Genomic DNA, 24,780 nt, shown 5'->3' on the forward strand with positions numbered 1-24,780 from the left:
CAGGCCAGCTGGCGCTGATAGGAGCAACATCTAGAGGGCCACTCCTGTTTCTAAAGCAACTCCAAAGTTGCCAGAAAATAATGATGTTTTATTTCATTCTACTACTAAAAATCCAGTTACCTTGTTTAGACAACATGGTTAACTTGAAAACCATGGTTAGCTTGCAAGTGGTTTGCAAGCTAACCATGGTTTTCAAGTTAACTATCTTCCCTATCTTCATGAGAATCCTGTGAAGTATCATTCCCATTTCACAGATAGGAAAATAAGGCTCGGGGATGGTGACCAAAGGAACGCAGGAAGCTGCCTTGTGCTGAGTCTGACCATTGGTCCACCTAGCTCAGAATGGTCTGCACTAATCGGCAATGCATCTCTGGGGTTTCAGGCAGGGAGTCTTCTTTCCTAGTCCTACTTGGAGATGCCAGGGGTTGGACATGGAACTTTCTCCACGAAAAGCAGATGTCTTATCATTAGGCTACAGCCAGTCTCAGACCACACAATGACAACATTTGTGGAGGGTAGCTTTTGGAGTCAGGTGTGTCTCAGGTCTAAGCAGAACCATTTATCCATTGAAATGCACATGTACCAGTAAGCCCTTCTGATTATCACTAAAAGTACGAAGCTATTTGCTGGTTGCACTGCAGCCTGGACACTACCCCCCCCCCCATACACACTATATATATGAATGCATGATTTAAAATAAACATTAAATGTTTTTAAGGAACAATTCTCTGGCCATTTGGGTAACTGCCTTCTCTCAAGTCACAGATCTGCAATCCCCTGGACCCCCCAGAGCTTGCTGTGAGGTCTAATCATGAGATCTCAATCATTTTCTCCCCTGGTAAGTGATTAGCTTATTTTAATCAGTATTATCTTTCATAGCCTTCTTCTGCTAGCACTGCTTTTCCCTCCTGGTCTTTTCATATATTCAATTTTCCAATGAAGAAAATTAGCACTCATGTCATTAAAGGGGGAAGAAAATCTCACTGGGCACAATCTGACAAAATGCTTAACTTTGACTGGATCCTGCCAGTAATGCATTGCCAGAAAGCCAAGGCTCAAAAGAGACACGTATGCGGCTGCCGTTATCATTCACACGCAATCCATTTGCACATTCAATTGTAAATGCTTTTGCTGGGAAAAGTAGCATAGGAGGCAGGCATAAGTTGGGGGGGTGAAGCCCTTGGCAGTGGCTACAAGCCAAGATTGAGCTGTCCACTGAAGCCCACTGAAATTATAGCAGGAGCCTTCAAGGAGAGAAGAGTGTGAGGATGGCCAGCAGTTTGCTGAGCAGACAGAATATGGTCCTCCCTGCTGTGCTCTGTCAAGAGTGAGATCCAGGCACTCTTGGCCAACCCGCCAACGCCCTGATGACCCTGTGAGGGTCCAAGGCATTTACGTTCCCCTGATGGAAACATCAGGTAGATGCCGGCGTCATCCTGGGAGGGTGCCGGATAGAAGGGATGGCATTTGGAAACCCACCCATCAGGATCTGACCTTTAATAGAGAGCAAGGCTGACATTTTTAGCATGTCAGAAGATATCAAGCCTGCTTGACTAAGTGCAGGCGGGGAAGACGCGGGCCGAAATGGCAAAAGAAGTGATGCTATGGGAATGGAGAATGAAACGGGTGGGCACCTGCCATCTCCAGGCCCGGAAGATGAGCATTAGCTTACACAGCAGGGAATTTCAAGGCTATTATGACTTCTGGTGCCATGTAAGTGGGCTCTGATCCTGTGTTCTGCAGTAGTCTGAAGACAAGTGTTTGATATAGTATGAGCAGGCTCACCCTGGGTCATCTTGTGCTTATTTATTTCTGATTTGATTGCAGTAACCTTCTGCCGAATGTCTCATTCTGCCCTGAAGTGATTGTTTGTCCTGTGATGACACCTGGGTAGGTGGCAGGGCTGGCTCAGGATAATGCCAGTTTCCCTCAGGGATTCCCTTCCTTCTCACAACATGGATTTCCTGCACGCAAAACACTCCCATGTAGAAAGCAGCACAGAACCTACCTACATGCCGATTGTAAGAGCGAAAGAAGAGTCCTGGTGGATGAGGCCACAGGTCTGTCTAGTCCAGCATAACCTCCAACATTCCTCTGAGGAAAATAGGGACATCCTAAGGAAAAATGGGACATTCTGGGATCAAATCAGAATGCGGGATGGCTTCTGTAAATCTGGGACTGTCCCTGGAAAATAGAGGGATCTGGTGGGTGGGTCTGCAATCACATACCGGAAAATTCATGTCTGCAGTTAAAGTATTTGGGCACAACAAGTTGGTCTTTTAGTTTTTTAGGGAATTTGTACAGTAAGGAAAATGGCAGGCAAATGCTCTAAAAAGTTCCGGATCATATAGCCACCACACCAACAAATCAGGATGCATGCCCAGTAAACAACGGATGTCACATAACCTCTGGAAAGGCTTTGTGCGAACCAAATCAGGATGGGTGTTCAATAAACAGGTCATCTGGAAGCTGACAAACAGGCATTTTAGCCAGGTTCAGCAGCACAAGCAATGCACAGCAGCAGGACACCAATGAGACACCAACTGGTGAGGAACAAAGAAGCATCTCAGAGCCAGCATTCGGGATAAATGCCCATCGATCTGCCTGTGAATGGCCTTCCTAGCCCCTGTAAGTCGCTTTGATGCCTCTTGCTTTTGAATATAAAATTCCTTTGTTGGATGACGGTTAGAAGCAAAAAGAAAAACCTGCTGTTAGAATGCAGTTTATAACAAGATCACAGAAAAGCAAAGCAACAGAGCCAGTACATGTTTACAGCGATGGTCTCAGAAGACCAGAGTTCAAAGTCTACTTAGGGCGCCATCTCTGAAGCACCACTCCCAGCTAGCAGGTCACATCCACAGACCAACCTTCCATGGCAGCAGCAGAAGAAGATGGTGGGGTGGAAGAGGATGACTGGGCCCAATTGCTGGTAAACGGCAGGTGATGGCAACAAAACCAGCTCAAGATCCAGCAGATACTGGGCTGGTTTGGCACCCCCACCAGAATACCCGGTTTTGTAAGAGAGCCTGCTGGATCAGGCCAATGGCCCATCCAGTCCAGCTTCCTGTTGTCACCATGGCCAACCAGATACCTGTGGGGAACCTGCAAGAAGGATGTGAGCACAAGAGTGTTTTCCCCTCCTGCAGTGTCCAGCAACTGGCTTTCAGAAACAAACTGCCTTTGACTGTGGAGGCAGAGCACAGCCATCATGGCCAGCAGCCACTGTCAGTAAGGACTTTTTTCTGGCCTCCATTGGAGTCTGGCTTAGCTGGTGGAGCTGAGTGGAAAGGCACGAAATGCCCCGCAGCCCATCCTAAAGGGTGTTGGAGATGGATTGCGATACCAGCCATGAAACTTACTGGGTGGATCGTTCACTGTCAGCCTAACCTACCTCACAGGGTTATACTGAAGATAAAGGCAGAGGGGAGGACTAGGCACACGACCCTGAGCTTCTTGGAGGCAGGCTGCAACAAGAGGCAGCTACAACAAAATGTTGCAGTGTGGAGTACTCCTGTTCAAGGTTCCAACCAACCAGCCATGGCATCTTCCAGGAAACTCCATTTCTCCTCTCTCTTATTCTTCCATTCCCCCACCCTTATTGGGCAATTCTGGAGAGTTGCTCTCCTTTAAGGTTTTATTGTCTAAAGATTTGCTGTTCTTTTGGAAGGCCTGCCCATAGCTTTCTCTTGTGCATTGATAGTTCTGTTTTTGGTTACATACGGATCTGTGTTTGGAGAATGGATATATAAGGTTTCCCCTCGTTTCTCAAGCTCAGGACCAACCATTCTTCTTAAGTCTGCCCCCTGTTGGCCAAAGACAGAGAGCACTCAGAGCCTGACAGCAAGCAAAGGGGACAGTGAATTTTTCCTCCCTGGGCAATGGAGATTAAAAATAAAGTTGGATACATATGACATCCTATCAAGTCTCATTAGCTGGAATGAGAGTGCTACTTGGGCTACATTAAGCTGAAGGGTAATGCAGATTTGCGTTCTTTTCTGCCTTATTTTGTTCATTTCAACAGGATTTAAACTGCCTTATTACATTTTTATTTTGTTTTATACCATGCATTGCATAATGTTTTTCTCAGTGACAATCAATGGCAATGCAAACCCAATGTGATGGCAATAAAATTTCCATTACTGGCTATGTTTCATCCATTGACAACTGTTTTGGGGAGCAATGAGTTGTTGTTGTTCAGTTGTGTCCGATTCTTTGTGACTCCATGGACCAGAGCACGCCAGGCACGCCTATCTTTCACTGCCTCCCAGAGTTTGGCCAAACTCATGCTAGTCGCTTCGAGAACACTGTCCAACCATCTCATCCTCTGTCGTCCCCTTCTCCTTGTGCTCTCCATCTTTCCCAACATCAGGGTCTTTTCCAGGGAGTCTTCTCTTCTCATGAGGTGGCCAAAGTATTGGAGCCTCAGCTTCAGGATCTGTCCTTCCCAGTGAGCACTCATGGCTGATTTCCTTCAGAATGGATAGGTTTGATCTTCTTGCAGTCCATGGGACTCTCAAGAGTCTCCTCCAGCACCATAATTCAAAAGCATCAATTCTTCGGCAATCAGCCTTCTTTATGGTTCAGCAATGAGTAGGGGGAATTAATTTAGTGGGGGGAATTTGTTCCATCTCCTAGCAGCCTCCAGATTTTTCTTCTTGGCAATAAGCAGAGTGGCAGCCAATGCACAAAACTAGATTGATAGAGGCTGAGATGTTGTTGTTGTTGACAAAAAATATACTGAAGTGGCTATGTGATTGTTAAACCCTGGGCTGATTTATTTATTTATTGCATTTCGATCCCACCTTTTTTCCAATGAGCTCAAGGTGGTCTGCATGGTTCTTCCCCCTCCTCATTTAATCCCAACAACCCGGAGGGGTAGGTTAGGCTGAGAGGCGGTGACTGGCCCAAGTGGGGATTTGAACCCTGGTCTCCCAGATCCTAACATTCTAACCACTGCATCAGTAGCAGCCTAAAGGGTCTGTATATTACAAGCAGCTATGTGTAGGAGAGCCCCAGTGTCATTGAAGCTGCTTTGGGAGAATTCAGAGTGAAGGAGTAAAAGGACAGGGGAACTTACTCCTTTTCCAACTCCCCGCTGCAAATTTGCCCCTCCAACAGTTTTAACCCACCATGGGGTTATAGCCATGGATATAGCAGAGCCTTCTCCTTGTCATGCTAGCTTTCTATGACCCCCCCCCCCCCCCCGGAGATGCATTGCCCCATTTGCAATCTGAAATTCTACAGTCCAAGCAGAGGTTCACCACCTTTTCTGTATTTTGTGAGAACGGGGCATGAAAATGGTTTTGAAGGAAGTTTTCTGCAGGTACCTCCAGCAGTTGTCAGAACTGGTAGCTGCTACCGTCACCCAGAGTCTGAACTGCTAGGAGCTACCATCACCTGGAGGCTTCTTGCAACATGGTACATTGTTCAGCACTTTCCTCATGACCCCACAAACTCACAAATAAATGTTATATAAAACAAAAAGATCACCATGTGTTTTGTACCTCACTGTGTCCTTCAGGAGAAATATGAACATGTTGTAAGGTGGAGACTACTCCGTTGCACTCCCATAATACTTTGGGGGGGGGAGAGAGCATGAGAGAGAATCACAGAATTGTAGAGTTGTAAAGGACCCCAAGGGTCATCCAGTCCAACCCTCTGCAATACGGGGGTCCCAACTAGATCATACATGACAGATGGCCAACTAACCTCTTAAAAATCCCCAAGGAAGGAGAATCCACCAACTTTCAAGGGAGTCTGTTCCACTGTCAAACAGCTATTACCACCAGAAAGTTCTTTGTGATGTTTAGTCAGAACCAGTAACTTGAAATCATTGGTTCGGGTGCTACCCTCTGGAGCAGGAGAAAACAAGCTTGCTCCATCTTCTATGTGACAGCCCTTCAGATATTTGAATATGGCTATCATATCTCCTCTCAGTCTCCTATTCTCCAGGCTAAACATACCCAATTCCATCAACCATTCCTCATAAGGCCTGGTTTCCAGACAAACATGGGCTGAGTATTGATCTAGGTGTAGATCTCTGTACTGAAGCAAACACCATCTGCTGAACTCTACACATATGTACTCAACTTGTATTCGCCATACATTACTCACATCACACGAGTTAGCCCCAAATCTGCTTACATTACCTGAGGCATTAAGTGAGGTGGTCCTTGAGAAATGGCCAACTCATTCTTGGGCATACCACATAGGAACATGATAAATTAGGTATTAGACCACAGGCCCTTGGTCAGTCTACGCAGCTCAGCTCACGATTCTGCTACATGGTACAATCCCTTTTCTTCTCTATACGGAGTTGTCAAACCCACAACTAATGTCATCTGCTCTGATGAACTTTCTTAGTAACACTTAACCCACTTTGTGCTTCTTTCCTCTGAAGTGACTCAATTCAAATTGTCACTGTGTCTTTGCTCCTACTTTGACTCTCAAATAAACAATTAAGATTACATTGTTCTCTCAAAGCATTTGCCTCACTTCCTCATTATCTGACACTGGCCTTGTACAAATAATCCTTTATATGCCAAAGGAAAGCAGTGGCAGACATCTAATCAGTTATGAGATTAAAAGAACATGATTTGACTGGTCTTCCATGTTCTCTCTGAATATCTCTACGTGCGTACCTTATTGGGGCCCCATCTCACACTCATCAAATGTACAGCTGATGGGGGACAGATGGCAGTCAGGGGAGACTCAACTCTGCCTCAATGTGTGATGGGTGTTTAGATCAGGGGTAGGCAACCTAAGACCTGGGGGCCGGATGTGGTCCAATCGCCTTCTCAATCTAGCCCATGGATGGTCCAGGAATCAGCGTGTTTTTACATGAGTAGAATGTGTCCTTTTATTTAAAATACATCTCTGGGTTATTTGTGGGGCCTGCCTGGTGTTTTTACATGAGTAGAATGTGTGCTTTTATTTAAAATGCATCTCTGGGTTATTTGTGGGACCTGCCTGGTGTTTTTACATGAGTAGAATATGTGCTTTTATTTAAAATGCATCTCTGGGTTATTTGTGGGGCATAGGAATTCGTTCTCCCCCCCCTTCAAAATATAGTCCAGCCCACCACATGGTCTGAGGGATGGTGGACCGGCCCACGGCTGAAAAAGGTTGCTGACCCTGGTTTAGATGGAACACTCCTAATGAAAGTTCTATATATATATATATTTTAGGATCAACCAGAGTTCACAATATAGTGAGTAAGCATTCGAGTTAAACAGTGTTCCTTTCTAGGCTCAATGTGAAAAAGATTATTCTGGAGGGAAAGCAACTTCTTAGTTATTTCCCGAAATAGCTGTAGTAAGACAAAAGGGACGAAAAGCACCCACACATTTTTCAGATTAAATGGTTTGCTACTCCGGAGCAAGGGATTTCTCAGCATCCAGTGGGCCCTTTTCCCTACATGCACGACCAACGCTTGACAACTGCAGCATCAACTGGAAACTTGAAAAGATGGATGAGCACAGATGCTGCCGACCAGATTCACATCATTGCTCAAACACAACGGCGTCAGCTCACAGATTCAACTGCACATTGAGTGATGAAAAATCAAGTTATATACATAAACATGTGAACTACCCATAGCTGGCAGACTTGGTAGTGCCTGGGGGAGGGTCACAGATTAGGTTGAATTCAGTAGGTGAGCGCATAATCTTACCCAATTCCTTTCTCTTCGAACAGCAAAGCTGAATGCTTGGGAAGAACAACCTTAAAGGTGGAACCAAACAGTGACAAGCTAAAGGAGGAGAGTAGGCAACCATCACCAGACAATGCAATTTGTGAGAATAAAGATAAGAGCAGAGCAGACAGATGACACAGATATGGAACGAAATGGGTTGAAATTGAGAAGGATCTGCTTTGCAGGAGAAAATAGAACACACAACCATTAGGCTGGCAAGGCAATCAAGCCTGCAAACTCAGAACACTCCAAGGATACATCCAGGTATACACAAAGAGATCCCAACAGAGGCACCCGACCAGCGACAATTGCAATCAGGACTGCTTGGGGTGGGGGGAGCCATTTCAAAGTGGAGCCTGATTTTTTTCTGTGGGGGTATTAATGAGATAATTCCAGAGTGAAGCAGACCATTAGCAATCAATTACAACAAAGCACTGGCAATAAATGCTGATAATTAGGCTCCCAAAAAGTAATTATGTTTGTTCCACTCCACTGAACTTTTTATTTTAATAGTAATTAACTTAGGGTGGGGGAGAGAAAGTTTGAGTGACCTGCTGTGCCCGGCCCCAGCACACATGAAAAATGGAAGGATGGCCAATTCTAGCTGTGAACTCCTCAGAATAGACCTCTTGGGCAAAGGAGGAAACTACTGGAATGCCTTTTTGGCTTTTAAACGGTGATAAATCAGAAGGGCTTGCCACAGTGTAACAATGACTTGCCTGGTTCATCCGTTCAACGATGTTTAGATCTCTTGTTTGGCTGAATCATACTTTGTGTCATCTCTGACCATGAATGAGATCAATGGGAACTGCTATTCTGATCAAGGAAATCCACGGTGAAATGAACCATTACCAACTGCAGTGGCTATGCTTAAGAGGCAACCCATCAGTGGGTTCACCCTTCCCATCAGTTGCCCTTTGGAGACCCTATTGAATGAGGCCACAGCCAGGCCCCCAGTGCCCCAGAACTGTCTTTAGTAAGAACACTTTTACGTGCTGCATTAATGTCTCAGACCTGCCTGAGGAGCCAGTTGGCCTTTTGCTGCTGCAACATTATTGAAACTAGGCTCTGGTCCAGGATCACTTGAGAAGACCAAGCAGACTGGCTCATGGAGGTGTCAGATCACACCCTTGGAAAGCCCCAGGCTATACTGAGTACTTCTCTGCAACATACTCACCTCATTGGCATAATTTATGCTGACCTAATACAAAGACAGAGAAACCAGACTTCCCTCTGGCCCCCAAAGATACTATCCTCGCATGCAAATTGCCTTGGCAAGACACCCGTGAGGGAAGGCAGTTTGAATTTCTACTCTCCTCGCAATTCTCTCACTAATGATGTCCCACATCCAGACTGTGCTTTTGGAGCACCCAGAATTTGAGCTCAAAGTGGTAATTCTAAAACAGGGGTCAGCAACCTTTTTGAGCAGGTGGCCGGTGCACTGTCCCTCAGACCTTTTGGGGGGCTGGCATATATTTATTTTTCAAAAATGAACGAATTCCTATGCCCCACAAATAACCCAGAGATGCATTTTAAATAAAAGCACACATTCTACTCATGTAAAAACACCAGGCAGGCCCCACAAATAACCCAGAGATGCATTTTAAATAAAAGGACACATTCTACTCATGTAAAAACATGCTGATTCCTGGACCGTCCGGGGGCTGGATTTAGAAGGCGATTGGGCTGGATCTGGCCCCAGGGCCTTAATTTGCCTACCCATGTTCTAAAAGGTGACAGAACTAAGCATCATAAATTGGGGAATTCCTGCTTCAGAAGAAAGGGCAGAATTAGACTACAACCTCTCAAAAAGAAAGAGGAAAGCAATGGGAGATTGATTCAGGAATGCGAGGAAGTCCTCAAAAGCCTCATCACTCCTCATCCACAAACCCACCAAGAATAAATATCAGCAACAAGGGATGGTTTTCTCTTTTAATTAGTCATGTTAAACTAATGACCACCAGGTCGCTGTCTCGGAGGAAACAACAAAAGGCACACACACAAAAGAAAAAAAATCAAATCAGAATGCCTGAGAAAACAATTCCAGGTGAGGAAAGCAACTTGAGAGACACTGCTGGGTGTTTGAATGGTGGGAAGGCCCTCACCCTTCTCATGCCTCCTGGTGCCTTCACTGGACGGCTTCTCTTTCTCTGTCCCAGGAGGAAAAAACAAAACAAACAGAGGTGGGCGCAGTCTGAAGCCTGATGGGATGAACAGCAAAGGTTGGCCCAATGCAAGGAGAGGACCTCAGCCTAAGGGAGCAGATCTGCCCCCAGAGGTCCAGGCTTGGCACTAATGAGGCTGCGCCTGCTGGCTGGAAGAAACAGTTCAAAATGAAAAACATTCTCCATATCCCCAATGAAAATCACATTGAGACAATGGTGGGGGAGAGATACGAGGAAGGGAGCTTAGGAGAGAAGCCATCTCCTACCTCCTCTGAACAGTTCAGAAGCCTTGCAGCAAGATGCCCAACTGCCTTCCCCGCTGCTCAAGCAAAGGACAAGATTCTCGCTAGGGCTGGAAGAAGGAAAGCCAGGAGGTGCTGGCGAGGACCCTTTTCCTCACTACAGCAATGTGCAAGGGAGACTTGCTACAGCAATGTACAAGAATGGCCTCTGCTGCTGCTGCTGCACTACTTGAGAGCAGAGGGCTGCCATGCTTGTTATAAGGGCATGCTGGAGTGTGGAGGGGGTAAGGTGGGTGCCCTTCAGGTCAACTTCCACCTGGTCCAAGGTGCCTGTTCCAGCAGAACGTGCCTCTCTCTTCAAACCCTTCACTTCCTTGGCACTGGAGGTCATGCAATGCTGCTTCGCTTTGGAGTCAAGTTTTCTGGACAGAAACAAAATGCGCATAACAGGGGTGGAAATGAGCTAGTGCAGATGTGCCGACAGATCTGACACCCTGGTGACCGGGGGACGCAGCAGGCCCACTGTTATTTGCAACCTAGGCAGCCTTTATACGCTTGGGACGCACGTTATAAATATAAAATCATATCTGCTACAAACAGAAGACGTATATTGTACATCTTTTACCCATATACACAAGAACACAATATACACATAATGCCTTGGAGGAATGTCATTGTCACAGAAAGGATTTCCTTTTCGAAGCACAGCTCCCCCACCCTTACGCCCTCCGGTTCAACGCACACAGTAGATCAGTCAGTCAGTCAATCAATCAATCAATCAAGTCAATCACAGGAGGCGTCCTATCACTTGTGTCATTCCCAACTGTGCGTGGACAAGACAGCCTTTGAACACATACGAGCCCCCGTATGCAGAGAGGCGCAACTGCGCAGCGAGTGGAGTGTTACGCGAGTGTGTGTGTGTCTCTTGTTAACCTTTTGAAATGGTGCACTTCTTCAGACACGTGGAGTGAAGCTAAGCCCTGAGAGCTTCTTGTGTCCAACGGCACTGCCATCCCCTGGGCAGGACTCTTTGTAAGGCATCTTCATTGGGGACTTTGATTGAACGGCATCTGAAGAAGGAGAAGAACACAGGCCCAGCTGGGAGTGTGTGAATGTGTCTGTGCTTAGGCGGGTTAACAAGAGGCTTAGATGACCCACGCTGGAGCTTGGAAAGGCAGTCAGAGGCTCAGTTTATTCTTACAGCCCCTGCCCACCCACCCTGCACCCTGGGCTCAGGTCACCGTCACAGCACAGGACACAAATGGTAGTTTGAGTGGCACATCCACGCACAGAGTGGTAGGCAGGCACACGCAAAAGTTAAGACAGAGGTCCAATGTGAGCTTTTTACAGCAGAGTAGCTCCTGGTCAGTGGCTCCGAGGACTCGGGTGATGCATTGCCACAGTGATTGGGATCGGGCAAGCATGATGGGGAGCAGAGGCGGATCCCTGGCCCTTATCGGCGGTAGTGATTGGGCGCATCTGCAAACATGTACTTGAGTCTGTAGGCTTCGGCGAGGAGGAGTCCAATCTCTTCGTTGCCCCAGTGTATCGTGGGAAGGTTTTGTAGCAACATTAGAAGGCCCTGAAATTAAGACAGAAACTTGGGTATGCAGAGAGAAGCAAGATGTGGCTCTTGGTTTTTTGTGTTGTTGTTTTTAAAAAGCAAACACCCTTTTTGTTCTTTTGTGGTTTCACGTGTTGAGATCTCTACAGCTATGGCAAAAACCTGTATCTGTGCAGTCTTGTTTCAATTAAGTATGAATCACAGCTACCGATTTACTGATTTTCACTTTAGGGAGAAAGAAAAAGTGGTGATTTTGACAACAGGCAAGGGAGAATGTAGTATATTTCAAATATCCAAACACAGAATACTTGGGTCTTCCTCTAACAGGTGACGCACTAAGTTTACTAGATCCCCCAGTCAGGGAAAGCATTTTTTTCCCCTTTAAAGCCTGGATCTCTGGATTGGGGAATTTCATGCACCTAATCACATGCCAGAGTTATCGTTGCTCATGCTGCCATCTGTTGCCTTACTCTAGACAGATACATCCTCAAGCAGGATAATTATGTGGCATCCTTTCCCAAATGTAGCTGCCTTCTGAAGATTTACCTGGAAGTCCTCTTCATCCAAGATCTCTTTCCTCCACTTAATCAAGAATGCAGCGCAGACATATAAATGGAAATGAGAGAATCCCTCTGGCTCAGACTAGGAAAAAAAGACACTTGGGGTTAAAAGGAATGGAATTAGCATGGATTTTTTTTAATATCACGGCTTCTCCCCTGTTTTATGGGGCTGCAGGGATGTGACAGAACTCTTTTAAGTCTTCCCATGAGCTGGTTTGTAGTGCCTGCTCCCGTATAAGACTTTTTCTGGGAGAATCCCTACAACAGCAATAGACTGAGCACCATTCTCCAACCACAAGTCTGGACAGTAAACAAGCCAACCAACCCGTACCTGGTAAGTGTCCCAAAGGCGGATGGTGCAGCGAAGAGGAAGCTCCCGCATCAGTAAGTTGTTCATCCAGCGGAAGGCAAACTGCAGGTATTCCACTTCATACTTCCTAAAGTGATTGTGTACCTGCTCTGAAACAGCACAGGCCATTTACACAGCTGAATATGGAGTGTGGCTCATACGCCGCATCTCAGGAAGCTCCACTTTCAGCCACCCTCTCTGTTCCATCCAACCAAATCCCTCCCACATAATAAGCCCACGCCAAATGCCTCCCGCAGGCACTGCTCAGATGCTTCAGCCCCCTTCTTCTGATGAATCACATATTCTCTTGTGTGCCTCTCGGCTCATGGCCTCTCATCCACCCCCTTTCCCCAGCGGTGTCCCATTTCCAACACCCCTTAATGGCATTAAGCTAACAGATTTGACCCCCTGGTCTGACTACCACCTAGTACTGCCACCTGGCTAAAGAAGCTTCCAGAAGCCTGCTTTCCGCTTCACGCATTCTGCCCTCGGCGTCGATGTGAGCCCACAATCGTTGCAACTCGGTTGGAGATGTGAACAATTAAGAACTTGGCAAGTTCGACTTCCCCTCTGGTAGCTTGAATTTCACCTACCATCGATACGGCTGACAAGTTCCTCCAGTGCTTTGACTTTCTTTTGGATCCCCGGCTGTGCAAACGTGTAATTGTCCTGCAGCAAAACACATGGTGAGTTTAAAGAGGAGCAAGTCCAGCAGATACATGCGCCATTGTTTCCATTAGCCCAGTGTCGTCCATGGTGGAAATGCCTTCTGAGGGCAACAAGAAATGCCAAGAGGTGGAACCTGGGACCTTAGACATGCAACTTTTCCTCAGCTAGGAAACACATGTGCTATAAATCTCCTGCAGGGTGAGAGAACCATTTGGATGGTAGCAGTGGTTCCTGACGGAGAAAAAAATAAAAGAGCGGGGGGGGGGGAACGGACGGACAGTGATAACCATTTTTCTCTCCAATAACATGCCCATTTTCTCAGGAGTTTGTTGAAGTAATATAGCAAGATAAAAGCAAGGAGAATGAGAGAGGCAAGGCTGATTTGGTTTGGGGGCAAGTCTGCCTGGAAAGCTCTATTCCTCATCAGAAAGTGAGGAAGCTCTTTTCTGTTGGCAAGCGACCTCTAGATCTACAAAGAAAGGGAACCATTACAGCTTCAGAAAAAGCCATTTTGAGGTGGAAACGTGCCCAATCGTACGAAGGAGGAAATCTATGCCAACGTTTGTGAGAGCTTGAGGAAAATGACGCAGAGCTCACATAGCAAAATTTCATTTGGATGAATACATAAATAGGAAAAGGAAGCAGGAGCCTTTAGCTTGAAGCTTACTGGGAAGGGGGGATCCTCAATGAAAATAAAAGAGCAATAAAGGGAGGTATCTGGGGCACTACTGAGAAGTAGGCCAAGGATAGAAAGTTTAAAACAGGGATGGGGAATTTCAGGACCAGGGCTCAAATATGGCCCTTCAGACCTCTATGAGGCCCTTGAGGTTCTCCCCAGACCACACCCCTCACTGGCCCTATGGTGGACCCTCTTTGAGTGTTTTTGTCTGGCCTGGATGCATCCCTAACTCTTGTTGCTTCCCTGGATGGAGGATGGGGTTGTGTGTGTGTGTGTGTATAGAAACTAGCTTTCTATACCAAAGTAAAAGTCATGTTTGGATGCTCCTCCTGACGTGTGGGAGAAGCAAACATGATCGGGATGATTAGTACTGAGATGATGGGGGATGCAAAGGCAGAGTTATCAAAAGTACGGAGAGATGCAGAGAGGCAAAATAAGTGGTGGATAAGAGGAAACTCCTTACCTGTATCCCATCTAGCAGTTTGCTCATACACCAAAAGCTGTCTGCTTCAATGCTCCGCATCACATCCTGAGACAGGTTTGTTACATCAAAATTTTCCACATCTTCTTCTGAAAAACAAAGGGCAGCAGGCTTTGGGGAGAGAGCAAGGCCTAGGGATTTATTTATTTTTTATAGCTACCCCACTCTTATTTATTTACATCTCACCTTTTTCTCCAAGGAGTTCAAGGTGTCTTACATGGTTCTCCCTGCCCCCACCCCACAACAGCCGTGTGAGGTAAGTTAGGCTGAGAGTGAGTAACTGGCTCAAAGCCCCCCAGTGAGCTTCATGGCTGAGTGGAGATTCAGACCCTAGTTTCTCCCAGGTCCTAGTCTGACACTCTAACCCAGGCTTCCTCAACCTCGGCCCTCCAGAAGTTTTGAGACTACAATTCCCACCATCCCTGACCACTGGTCCTGCTAGCTAGGGATCATGGGAGTTGTAGGCCAAAAACACCTGGAGGGCTGAGCAGGGCCGTCTTAAGCCTATCCTGCGCCGTGGTGCAGGGATCTCTCCGGCGCCCCCACGCCCCCCCATCCTTTGGCAAACAGCGCCCGCTCGGGACCCCTCGTGTTCCTTCCCGTCGCCCCGCGCCCTACTCCAGTCCTGTGCAGCGGCAGGCTGGAGAAGCGCTCAAAGGAGCGGCGGCAAGTGGTGTAGCGTGGGTTGTCAGCACCTGGGGCAAGGCAAGTAATTTGCGCCCCCTAACCCAACCAGATGCCTAAGGGAAATCTGCAAGCAGGATCAAAGCATAACATCACCCTCCCCTTCTGTGGATTGCAGGAAGCATTTCTGCTATTGAGGCCAAGCTGCTTAAAGCACAGGAACTCCTTTGAACCAGAATGGGAAATATTCTCTGCATGAGCAGGGGCAAGTGAGGAGCAGAGAGCAGTCATTTTGTCATGTAGGAGGCCACTAGCCCTTTAAGACAAACCTTGGATGACCAATTGAGGAGCGGATCGAGGCCGCTTTTGTGTGCATGCACACTTCTTCAGATACACTGAAATAGAAATCACCAGACCCTTAGGTATAGTGAGAGGGTGGGGAGAGGTATTACTCAGAAGGGTGGTGGGAATGGGTGATTGGCTGATAGGTGTGGTAAACCTGTTGACAACTTAAGGACAGCAATTGGTCTTACAGGACCAATTTCAGTGTATCTGAAGTAGTGTGTGTTATTTTATGTGCATGCACACAATAGCTCATACCAAGAACAAACTTAGTTGGTCTCTAAGGTGCTACTGGAAGGATTTTTTTTTTTAATTTTGTTTTGACTACAGCAGACCAACATGGCTACCTACCTGTAACTAGAACACAGAGGAGAATGCATTAATATAAGCTACTATTATTATCACAACAATTGAAACGCAATACTCAAAACGGTTTAAAGCAAGCAGAGAAACTCCCAGTTTGTCTTTTGGTTCCTTAGGGAAACGTGCAGAAGGAACAATTAACCAGAAACAGAGTATCAGCAACAATAGGCAAAGTTAGAAAACACCACCTCTTTTCAGAGGCTCTCAGATTAGGAGCATCTCACTCACCTCAGTCTGAGAGAGAGAGAGAGAGAGAGAAAAGTATCGTAACTTGGAAAGCTTTTCCTAGACGGCTCCCTGCGTCATTTGCTGGTGGGGGGGGGGGAGAGCCTGGCTTTGTGCATTAATGCAGGCTGGGGAGGGGGTTTGTTTTCTTAAAGGTGCACGTGTGCCCAAAGTTGGTGCGCCGTCTTCGGGGCGCGCGAGCCAAGGTGCCCTCCTCCTTTTTCTCCCGTCTCGAGAAGCCGAGGAGCTGGCCGGGTTGCAATCGGGAATGGACAGCCGGCAGGAAGGGGCTGGAGCCCAGCGCCCGAGTGGGAGGATCCGCTGCAGGAGCGGACGACGCGGGGGCGAGAGAGGGGTTGAGGAGCGGATCGAGGCCGCTGGGTTGCCGAGGTGCTGCTGGGGAGGTTGCGCGCACGGCGCACGGTCGGGTGCGCTCACCCAGCGCTGGGGCCGCTTTTGGAGAGGGGCCAAAAACAATATCCGTCCTTCCCAAAAGACCCCTTGGCTCCTCATCTGCTCATCTGCTCCCCCCACCTCCACCCCTGGCTTTCCAGAGCGGCAGGGGCAGAGAGCTGCGGGGCTCTGCGCGCCCTTCCAGTGCTCCCGGACGGGATGCGAGGGCGGCCAGCTCGCAGCCCGCCCGGGAGTGGCATGGGCGGCAGAGGCTGTGCTGCCGGCGCGCGAGCGCCCGGCTGCCAGCCCGCCCGTGGGGGCGGGGCCGGGTTGGGGAGGGGGGCGCCCGGTATGCCAGCGGGCTCACGGGGGCGCCCCTGGGGGGCCCGGCGCCCTGGCGCGCCGCGCCACTAGCCCCTATGCGTGAGACGGCTCTGGGGCTGAGGTTGAGGAAGCCTGCTCTAACCTTTCTGTACCTGAGGCCCCCAGATGTTGTTGCACTACAGTCCCCATCATCCCTAGCTGGCAATGATGGGATGGGATGGGATGGGATGATGGGAATTGTAGTCCAACAACACCTGGGGACACAAGGTTGAGAAAGGCTACACCACACTGGCTCTCTTCAGCTGCAAAGGCTCACAGAGTGGTTTAAAGACTGTATGCAGGGGGGCGGGGAGGGAAGCAAACTCTGGTGCTTATGCTTTAAGTTACATAGATCTTGTCTTGTGAACCACCCTGGGATCTTTGGATGAAGGGCAGTATACAAACTTAAGAAATAAAATTAATAATTGTAACTGAGCAGCTGGGATGGAAACAGTTCTGGGAGAGGAGCCAAAAGTAGCTGGTCTCTCAGAAGAGCAATGAGGTGCCCTGCTTCCCATCTCTGCTTTTGCCACAGCCTGGTGAAATGCTTAATGCCAAGTGCGGAATATCTGTCTTCTTTCCTTTTTAAAAAAGCATATATGAGCTGCCAGCTGAGAGAGCCACCCAGAAGTCTGAGCCAGAGTTACAGCATGATCCTGAAGGAAAACCCTGAGTCAAGGGAAAGGTGGTGGACACAGGCCAGTAAGGAGTCTAAGAGAGAGTTAAAAGCTAGGTGTGAGCTGGAAGGGCGGGTGCAGTCAGTGAATATAGGGAAAGGGAGGAGATTTTGAAAAGGGAGGGCTGAGACTCAGGTGGTATCAGAGTGCTGCAGCTACAATTGGCTAATCCCAAGGTCAGAGCTGGAGGCTGAGCAGGCACAGACCATTGCAACTGCATCCTGACTAGGTGACACAGCAAGAATGGCACCAAGTGCCCCTGGGGGAGACACAACTCAAAGTCTTGCGGGACTTAAAGTGGGGCACACAAAGGCTGCAAGATGTTAACTGGGCTCAGTCTCACATGAAATGTGCCTGTATTCCCGTTTATTGGAACACCTCTATTCAGTTGCTGGGCTGCACCAGTCTTTCTGTATCCATTAACTAAGCTCAGGAAGGCAAACCCCTACGAAAATGAAGGTGGTTTTTTCCTGTTTTAGCAGGGGATTCCTGAATCAAGAAGAGGTTTGCACTGGAATCCCCTGATAAAATGGGGGGGGGGGCTTATAAAGCCCAAACTCCAAACCATCTTACACCTGGTGTTGTTGTGATGTCAGGTGATTGACAGGTGGGCTCACAAGACCAAGCCTGATGAAGATCTGGCCTGTGGAGCAAAAAAGGTTCTTCACCCTTTTCACAGGGACCCCAGATAAGGAGCTCTGTGATGTGTTCACTGTGACATGCAGAACTCACACGGTCCTACCTGTGGCCAAGGTCGCCCTAAGGCACACAACAATACGGCTTCCTAGAGCATTTTGTATCAGCACTGGTCAAACCAATTCTCACTACCATGATGGAAGCTCCAACTCAAAAGGTGGACAGAATGGAGTGCAGGACAAGTTCACAGGGACAGCTCTGCTGCCAATTTGCAAATCTCTTTAACACACTAATTCTGCACTTGTCATCTCTCCCACATTAGTAATGAAGAAAAGCGATACAAGCCTGGGCTGCTGATAGGGGCAATATGGACCAATGGTCAGGATGGCATCTCTGTATATTCGCTCTTTCAAACAACAGCCATGGAATCCGGAGAATCTGAACTTTTATTTCCAATAAAAGACAGATTGAACTTCAGGCACACCTACAACTCTCACCATCTGACCCTCCTAAATTTCAGGTGCATATGGGCTGGGCTCAATGTTATTGGGGAAACACACTGTAGGTGTTCAGGAGCTCTCTTTTTCATTACTTCACATACTCCAGGATTGTAGTATGGCATTTATGACAGGTTTCCAGCCTGAGCCTTGATGAGTCATGGTTACAAAACAAAATCTGAAATGCTACGGTCAGTTCCTGCTAAAGGCATAAAGTCTAATCTCATGTGATTTTTTTTTTTTTTAAGGCTCATGGGAACTCCTGGAGTTACATAAGTTTCTGGAAGTACCTGATAAAAGCTGCATATACCTGATAAAAGACAAAGAGCTGTACATAGATCAAGTGCATAGGTCTTTCTTTAGAGATGAATGGGACAGGTATAATCTTCCTTTTTTTCCACCCCCCAATCACTCCACTTTTTATATAAACCCTTCTCATGTTATGGTTCTAAAGGCAGATATTATCTTCACCAGCACTGCCCAGTTCTGGTTCTCAACAGAGCTAGTCCCTTTCCCTTCCACATTCCAACTTCCAATTTTCCATTTCATGCCTGTGGCTGGGGTGGGAATGTAGGCCAATGGTAGTCAAAACCAAATTCTATAGTACCCCCCTTCTCCCCCCCCAAAATATCCAAACAAACCAATATATTGAAACGTATATATAGTGAAACGATACTGCATCCTTTTACATTTTTAATAGCAGTTGATTTTGTAGTTACAGAATTGGAATTGTTTTTTTAAAATACAGAGTTCCAAATTCTTCCTACTTTTTAAGGGCAGGATTCAAGCCAGAAGTTGACATTCCTTGTCAATCAAAGCCTATTGCTCCCACTGCCCCCCTCTTGCTCCATCCATCTGTGCAAGCGCTGCGTGGTTTCTCTGATGCCAAGATACAATTGTCAAATCCATTAAAAGGCAGTAGAGGAATACAAAACTGGCCACTCTCTGCCTCAGTGGTGGCTGCCTTGCTAATGGATATCACAGAACGTCCCTAGCAAGAGATGCTTTGGCTGGCAGCATTGAACAGGAGGTTACGCTTCACCCATGATTCTTTCGAAAAGCCAAGGACAAGCCATTCAAACCTCCCACAGGGTTAAGAGCTACTGCTGAGCAACTGGCCTAGTTCTCTGGTTCAAGGAATTGAGGGCTCTGAGCCCAGGAAGGGCAGCTGCTTTGGGATGCAGATAGGCAGGCACCGAACTCTACAAGCTGAATTCAGAGCAGGATTTGTGAAAGACTGCTTTGGGCTTTGGTTCCTTCCATTAGAGTTCGCAGCCCCATGGGAGTTAGTTTTGGAATGGGTTAGCCTTCATTTCAAAAAATCCTTGCAGGAGGAAATGCATTGACCACCCTACGACAGGGTGAGCTCCCGTTGCTCGGTCCCTGCTCCTGCCAACCTAACAGTTCGAAAGCACGTCAAAGTGCAAGTAGATAAATAGGCAGGGAAGGTAAACGGCGTTTCTGTGCGCTGCTCTGGTTTCACCAGAAGCGGCTTAGTCATGCTGGCCACATGACCCGGAAAAACTGTCTGCGGACAAACATCGGCTCCCTCGGCCTACAGAGCGAGATGAGCGCCGCAACCCCAGAGTTGTTCGTGACTGGACTTAAATGTCAGGGGTCCTTTACCTTTATTCCTTTAAATAAGCTGCCCTCCTCCATATTCTTAGTCACCCTCTAACCTAAGAAGAAGGCATTTTAATCTGGAAAGTCCATTAAGATGAAATGTTTTTTAGAAATCACGTTTCAGTAGCTAAAATGCAAGGTTCCTAGACATTCATAAATTTCACACTTTCCATTTGTTAGATGGGAGAGCCATGACAGGATCTCCCATTTTATTTTTACTTACACATAGGGATCTTCAAATTTGATCGACGCAGTGGTGTAGGAAGAAAGGAACTTCAATTTTGTCCTCCTGTGCTGTTTTGCTTATCTAAATCAGCTCCAGCCCCAGCCTCCTTTCTTAGGAAAAAATACCTTACTTCTGTTTTCCCCTGCTGTAGGGCAAACAGGAGAACAATGCTGAAGGAAAGGGCTAAGAACTCTTTCCTGCAACTGTCAGTGAGGCCACTGTGGCGAGGTCCTATAACCTAATTTACAGGACTGGGCCAAGGTATTTTGTTGCCTGATGTAAAAGGCAAGATGGTGCCAGCTTCCCATTCCATATACAGAAATCGACTGGGTGGGCAGCTAAATTTTCCTTCCAACACTGGCGATTTGGATAGCATATTTCACTGCACTTGAAGCTCAGGGCAGGGTGTGCTGCTACAGAAGAAAATGGCTGGGGAGGGGGTTCAGGGCGAATAGCTGAGGAAAGCACCTGAGGAGGCTGCCTTGCCTAATGGTAGGACTGGCCCTGGAACAATGAGTAAAACTGGAATACGTTTGGTATGGTGTGAAGGAGCAACGGTATTATTGATTCAAGAAGCAACATAGGAGCGTAAGAAGCTGTGTTATATAGAGGCAGACCATTGGTCAATCAAGTTCAGTAATGTCCGCACTGACTGGCAGCAGTTCTCCACGATTTCAGACAGGGACCTCTAACTAGCCCTATCTGAAGATGTCTGGGATTAAACTTGGGGTCTTCTGCACAGAGATGTTCTATGGCAGTAACGTGTGAACTAGGCCCTGCCAGCTATTTGGAGCTTAAAGTATTAATTGCTGTAGATGGAGGGCCACAAGTTTATGTCTTTACCCTCAGACCACTACCTCTCCCAAACACCACCATTCCAGCTTTGGGGTGGGAGTGGGAGCCATCACTGAACAGCAGGAAGGCACCAATGCTGTGGCAGCCCAGCAGCAAACAGCATATGAGTCACATTAGGGTAATGGAGATGGCAGCAGGCGACTAACTGGCAATGGCAGTCAGGGAAGGAGAGATGGGAGATTCTCCCAGGCAGCCCACCCTGAGTCTTTGAAACGCACATTGTCATCAACGCTAATTGCAGCTTCACGAAAAGACTCTGCAGGCTCTCAAAAGTGTAACAGCTCTTAAACAGTTTCTTACCCATCAAAGGTCTGAAAGTTAAATCTAGCTCTAAGCAATTAGTGTTGGCAGTGATGATGGACTGTCTTCACATAAAGAGACCCCTCTGCTTCCCCCATCAAACCTGAAAGGAAAGCGCCATTCACCGCAACCAGCCTGGCGGCATTAAAGGAATCTCATTGAAACAGGCTCTTCTAAGTCTTTTCAGCTCCAGTTAATTTTGGACCCCGGCAGGAGAGGAGAGCCCTTTTTGCAGAGTCAAAGGGAGCAGCGCTAGCTCAAGAAAGGAGTGTGGCTAAATGCATGTCTGCTGTAAGGTAGTTGGGATGGTTTAACTTGCGGCTGCCTGCCATTCAGCAATGCACTTGATCAGTTGACTGCCTTTTAATATTATCAATACCGCACTATAGGTGCCATTTTGAAAGCCAAAGCACTTGAGAGATAACATACACTATGATTTCATTCAAAAACCCTACCACTCATTGTTAGGAGGGAAGGCCATTTTTAATATTTTCTTTTCCATCATCTAATACAGTAACATACCTGAATCAAAGTGGTCTCACAAAATTAAAAAGTGCACCCTTTGCTTACAGTTCCATGGATTAAAAATCTACTCCAATTAATATTGGCGCCCTCTGAATAATTAACAAAAGCTCCCATTTAAATCAAAATTCTAGGGCGGAACAAACTTTGGCAACTTCACACTACAAGGTTTATTTTAATCAGCTAAGAGACTGGAGACTCTTAAATATGTAACACAGGAAATGACGAACAGTATTTAGGAAAACTATCCTATTCTTTTGAGAAAAGGCTGGAGATGGTTGTAAAACCTAACAGAGAAGGATTCTGGGCAGGATGTTATTGAAAGCTAAACTTCCCCACTGGATGATTACCTATGTGCTGATCTCAAGCAAATCACAAACTTCTTTGTTTCTCATTCTTGGTTTACACTCTATACTCTACTGTACTTAGCTCATACTGTTTCCTCTCTGTTTATTTGTGAAATAAAGAGAGCTGTCATGGTGAATGAGAGAGAGAAAATTGATGTGATGCCTTATTTCAGACTGAAATGTCTTATGGAAATCATACAAAAGCTTTTAATTTACACAGATCTCTGTTTTTGCAATTTTCAAGTTTGCACACAATTATCAAGTAGAAGTTCGGGCATTTTAAAATTTGGTTCAATTATTTCAATGGGCAGGACCCCACAGTGGTTTAAGGGCACCTTGTTGAGTCTGGGACCAAAACCTCCATGCAAAATACAATGGTAAAACCTTACACAGACAAAGCTAGCATGTCCAGGAATATTACCTCCAACATGCTATGTATGATTGACATGTATTAACTTTTTTTAAAATAAAAAATGAAGGAGCATTTCATCATGTGAGCCCAACTGTAGCCTGAAGTAGTCCACTGCAAGCTTTACTGCCACATTTATTGTCCGTAAGAACTGGGACACAAAATAATCAAGGGCTGTTTTTCTCCCTGCAGCATCATTGGCCAAGGAATGAAATTGGTGAACAGATGATGCACACCCATAGCTTATTCCATTAACCCATGAGACAGGGACCACATGGCACTTTGTGCAATATGCACCCAGAGCTCTGGGGTCCCATCTCTCATCTAGTCCTCTGGCATGATGTGTGGCAGAATGTCCTGACAATCTACGTGGACAAAGACCCCCAGGAGTGCAAATAAATCATGCTGTGTGTCTCCAAGTCCCCTGTGCTCTGTGGACCTACACTTTCTACATTATTCTGGGAACCCCAAAGCTGGGGTGCAGCATATCAATAACCTGAGTGAAGGTAACAATCCTGAATTAACAAGCCCCGTAGCAGTGGGACCATAAAGCTTAGATAGGCTTCACACGCCCTATGTGGCTGCTGCAGTATAGCAGCATTTGTCATGGAAACAAGTAACACATAGGAGGTGGGAAACGATGCTGCGCATCTCCAAACACTCCATGAACACTTGACAGGGAGCCATTGATGCTCCCGGTTCTCTAGTGTGTGTCTGCTGCATCTCCAAGTGTGCAGGCGATGTGTGCACCATTCTTGCACACTTTATATACATATTAGATGCACACACAAGCGGAGCAGCCCTTAATCTCAAGAGTCCACCCCTATCCAGAAGCTATTTCCCTTAATTCAAAAAGTGGAGGCAGTGGTTAATTAACGGATTTACTGGCTCTGCATTTAGTAAGGAAAAGGCATTCTTGTGCAGGCGCTTGTTTCTTCATGAGTTTTAGGGTCCAGCTCTGGTGTAAGCTTGGATCATATGAAGCCTTCTTCAAGTGAACAAAAGTTGCATGCCAGTGTGAAATAGTGGCAAAGCATGAACTAGGATGCCCTGCTTCAAATCACAGCCCAGCCACAAACTTCCCAGGTGATCTCAGGTAAACCAGTCTCTTTGGACCGGATTCAATTAAATCACTGTGCTAGCAGGAGCCAGCACAACGAGTCCCACTAGTACAGCAGGGATTCCCCTGCCCACCAAATCAGCTCTGGAGTGTTTGCAGAGCTGGTAGAACAGGTTGTGGAGGGAGGAGGTGGTGACAGTTCCGTCAGACAAGCAGAAATGCTAGCATGGAGTGAGTGATCTCCTTAGTGCTACTTTGAATTCCATGCTTTGTTTTAACCACTACCACCCCCAATATGAAATATCGGGATAATATTACTGAGCTGCTGTTGTAGGCAGCACTAAGAGCATTCTAAATAACTATTTTTAAAACCCAATAATGTTCAAGGTTTATAACATTGTGCACTATGGTTTACACTACAGTTTATTAATTCTAAATAGAGAAGTGCCTTATTTAAGAATTTGAAAACAAAGAATACAGCTATAGAGGTGACTATAAATAAAAGAATGTTCAGTAGAAACTTTGGTTTCAGAACTCGGAATAACATCTTAAACAGGAGCAGAAGAAGCATTTTTATTTATTTTCATTCCAGCTGCAAACGGTTAAGACATACTGATTTCTTTGCTACTACTTTGCATTTTATACTTTCCTGGAAACAAAAACTTGTACAGAGACACAAGCCAACAATATGGTGCATTGGCTCAAAAGGCCAACGCTATGCTAGCCTGCATTAACAGGAACATGGTTTCCACACCTCAAGAACTCAGCTTCACTCCATTTGTCACTGTTAAGGCTTCATTTGGAGTGCTGTGTTCACCATAATGGATCACAGTTTAACAAAGGCGTTGAGAACTTGAAAATGTTTCAGCTACGAGAAAGCGCTAGAAAGAACACTGAAAAGAAATGAAGCCATTTT

The 24,780-nt window shown here is 46.6% G+C and overlaps 1 protein-coding gene across 3 annotated transcripts in view; it reads right to left on the reverse strand.

Annotated features, from left to right (window-relative positions):
- Window positions 1-9,611: 9,611 nt before the first annotated feature.
- TBC1D22B (TBC1 domain family member 22B) overlaps window positions 9,612-24,780 on the reverse strand; it is a 38,535-nt gene continuing 23,366 nt past the window's right edge. For all 3 annotated transcript variants that reach the window (XM_033152557.1, XM_033152555.1, XM_033152556.1), the window contains 5 exons: window positions 14,385-14,491; window positions 13,167-13,242; window positions 12,556-12,683; window positions 12,211-12,306; window positions 9,612-11,682 (listed from right to left, as the gene is read on the reverse strand). In XM_033152557.1, coding sequence (XP_033008448.1) covers window positions 11,554-11,682; window positions 12,211-12,306; window positions 12,556-12,683; window positions 13,167-13,242; window positions 14,385-14,491 — 536 coding nt within the window. In that variant the 3' untranslated portion in view covers window positions 9,612-11,553. The remainder of the gene's footprint in view (window positions 11,683-12,210; window positions 12,307-12,555; window positions 12,684-13,166; window positions 13,243-14,384; window positions 14,492-24,780) is intronic.

This window comes from Lacerta agilis, chromosome 6, assembly GCF_009819535.1.
Source record: "Lacerta agilis isolate rLacAgi1 chromosome 6, rLacAgi1.pri, whole genome shotgun sequence".
Taxonomy (NCBI): domain Eukaryota; kingdom Metazoa; phylum Chordata; class Lepidosauria; order Squamata; family Lacertidae; genus Lacerta; species Lacerta agilis.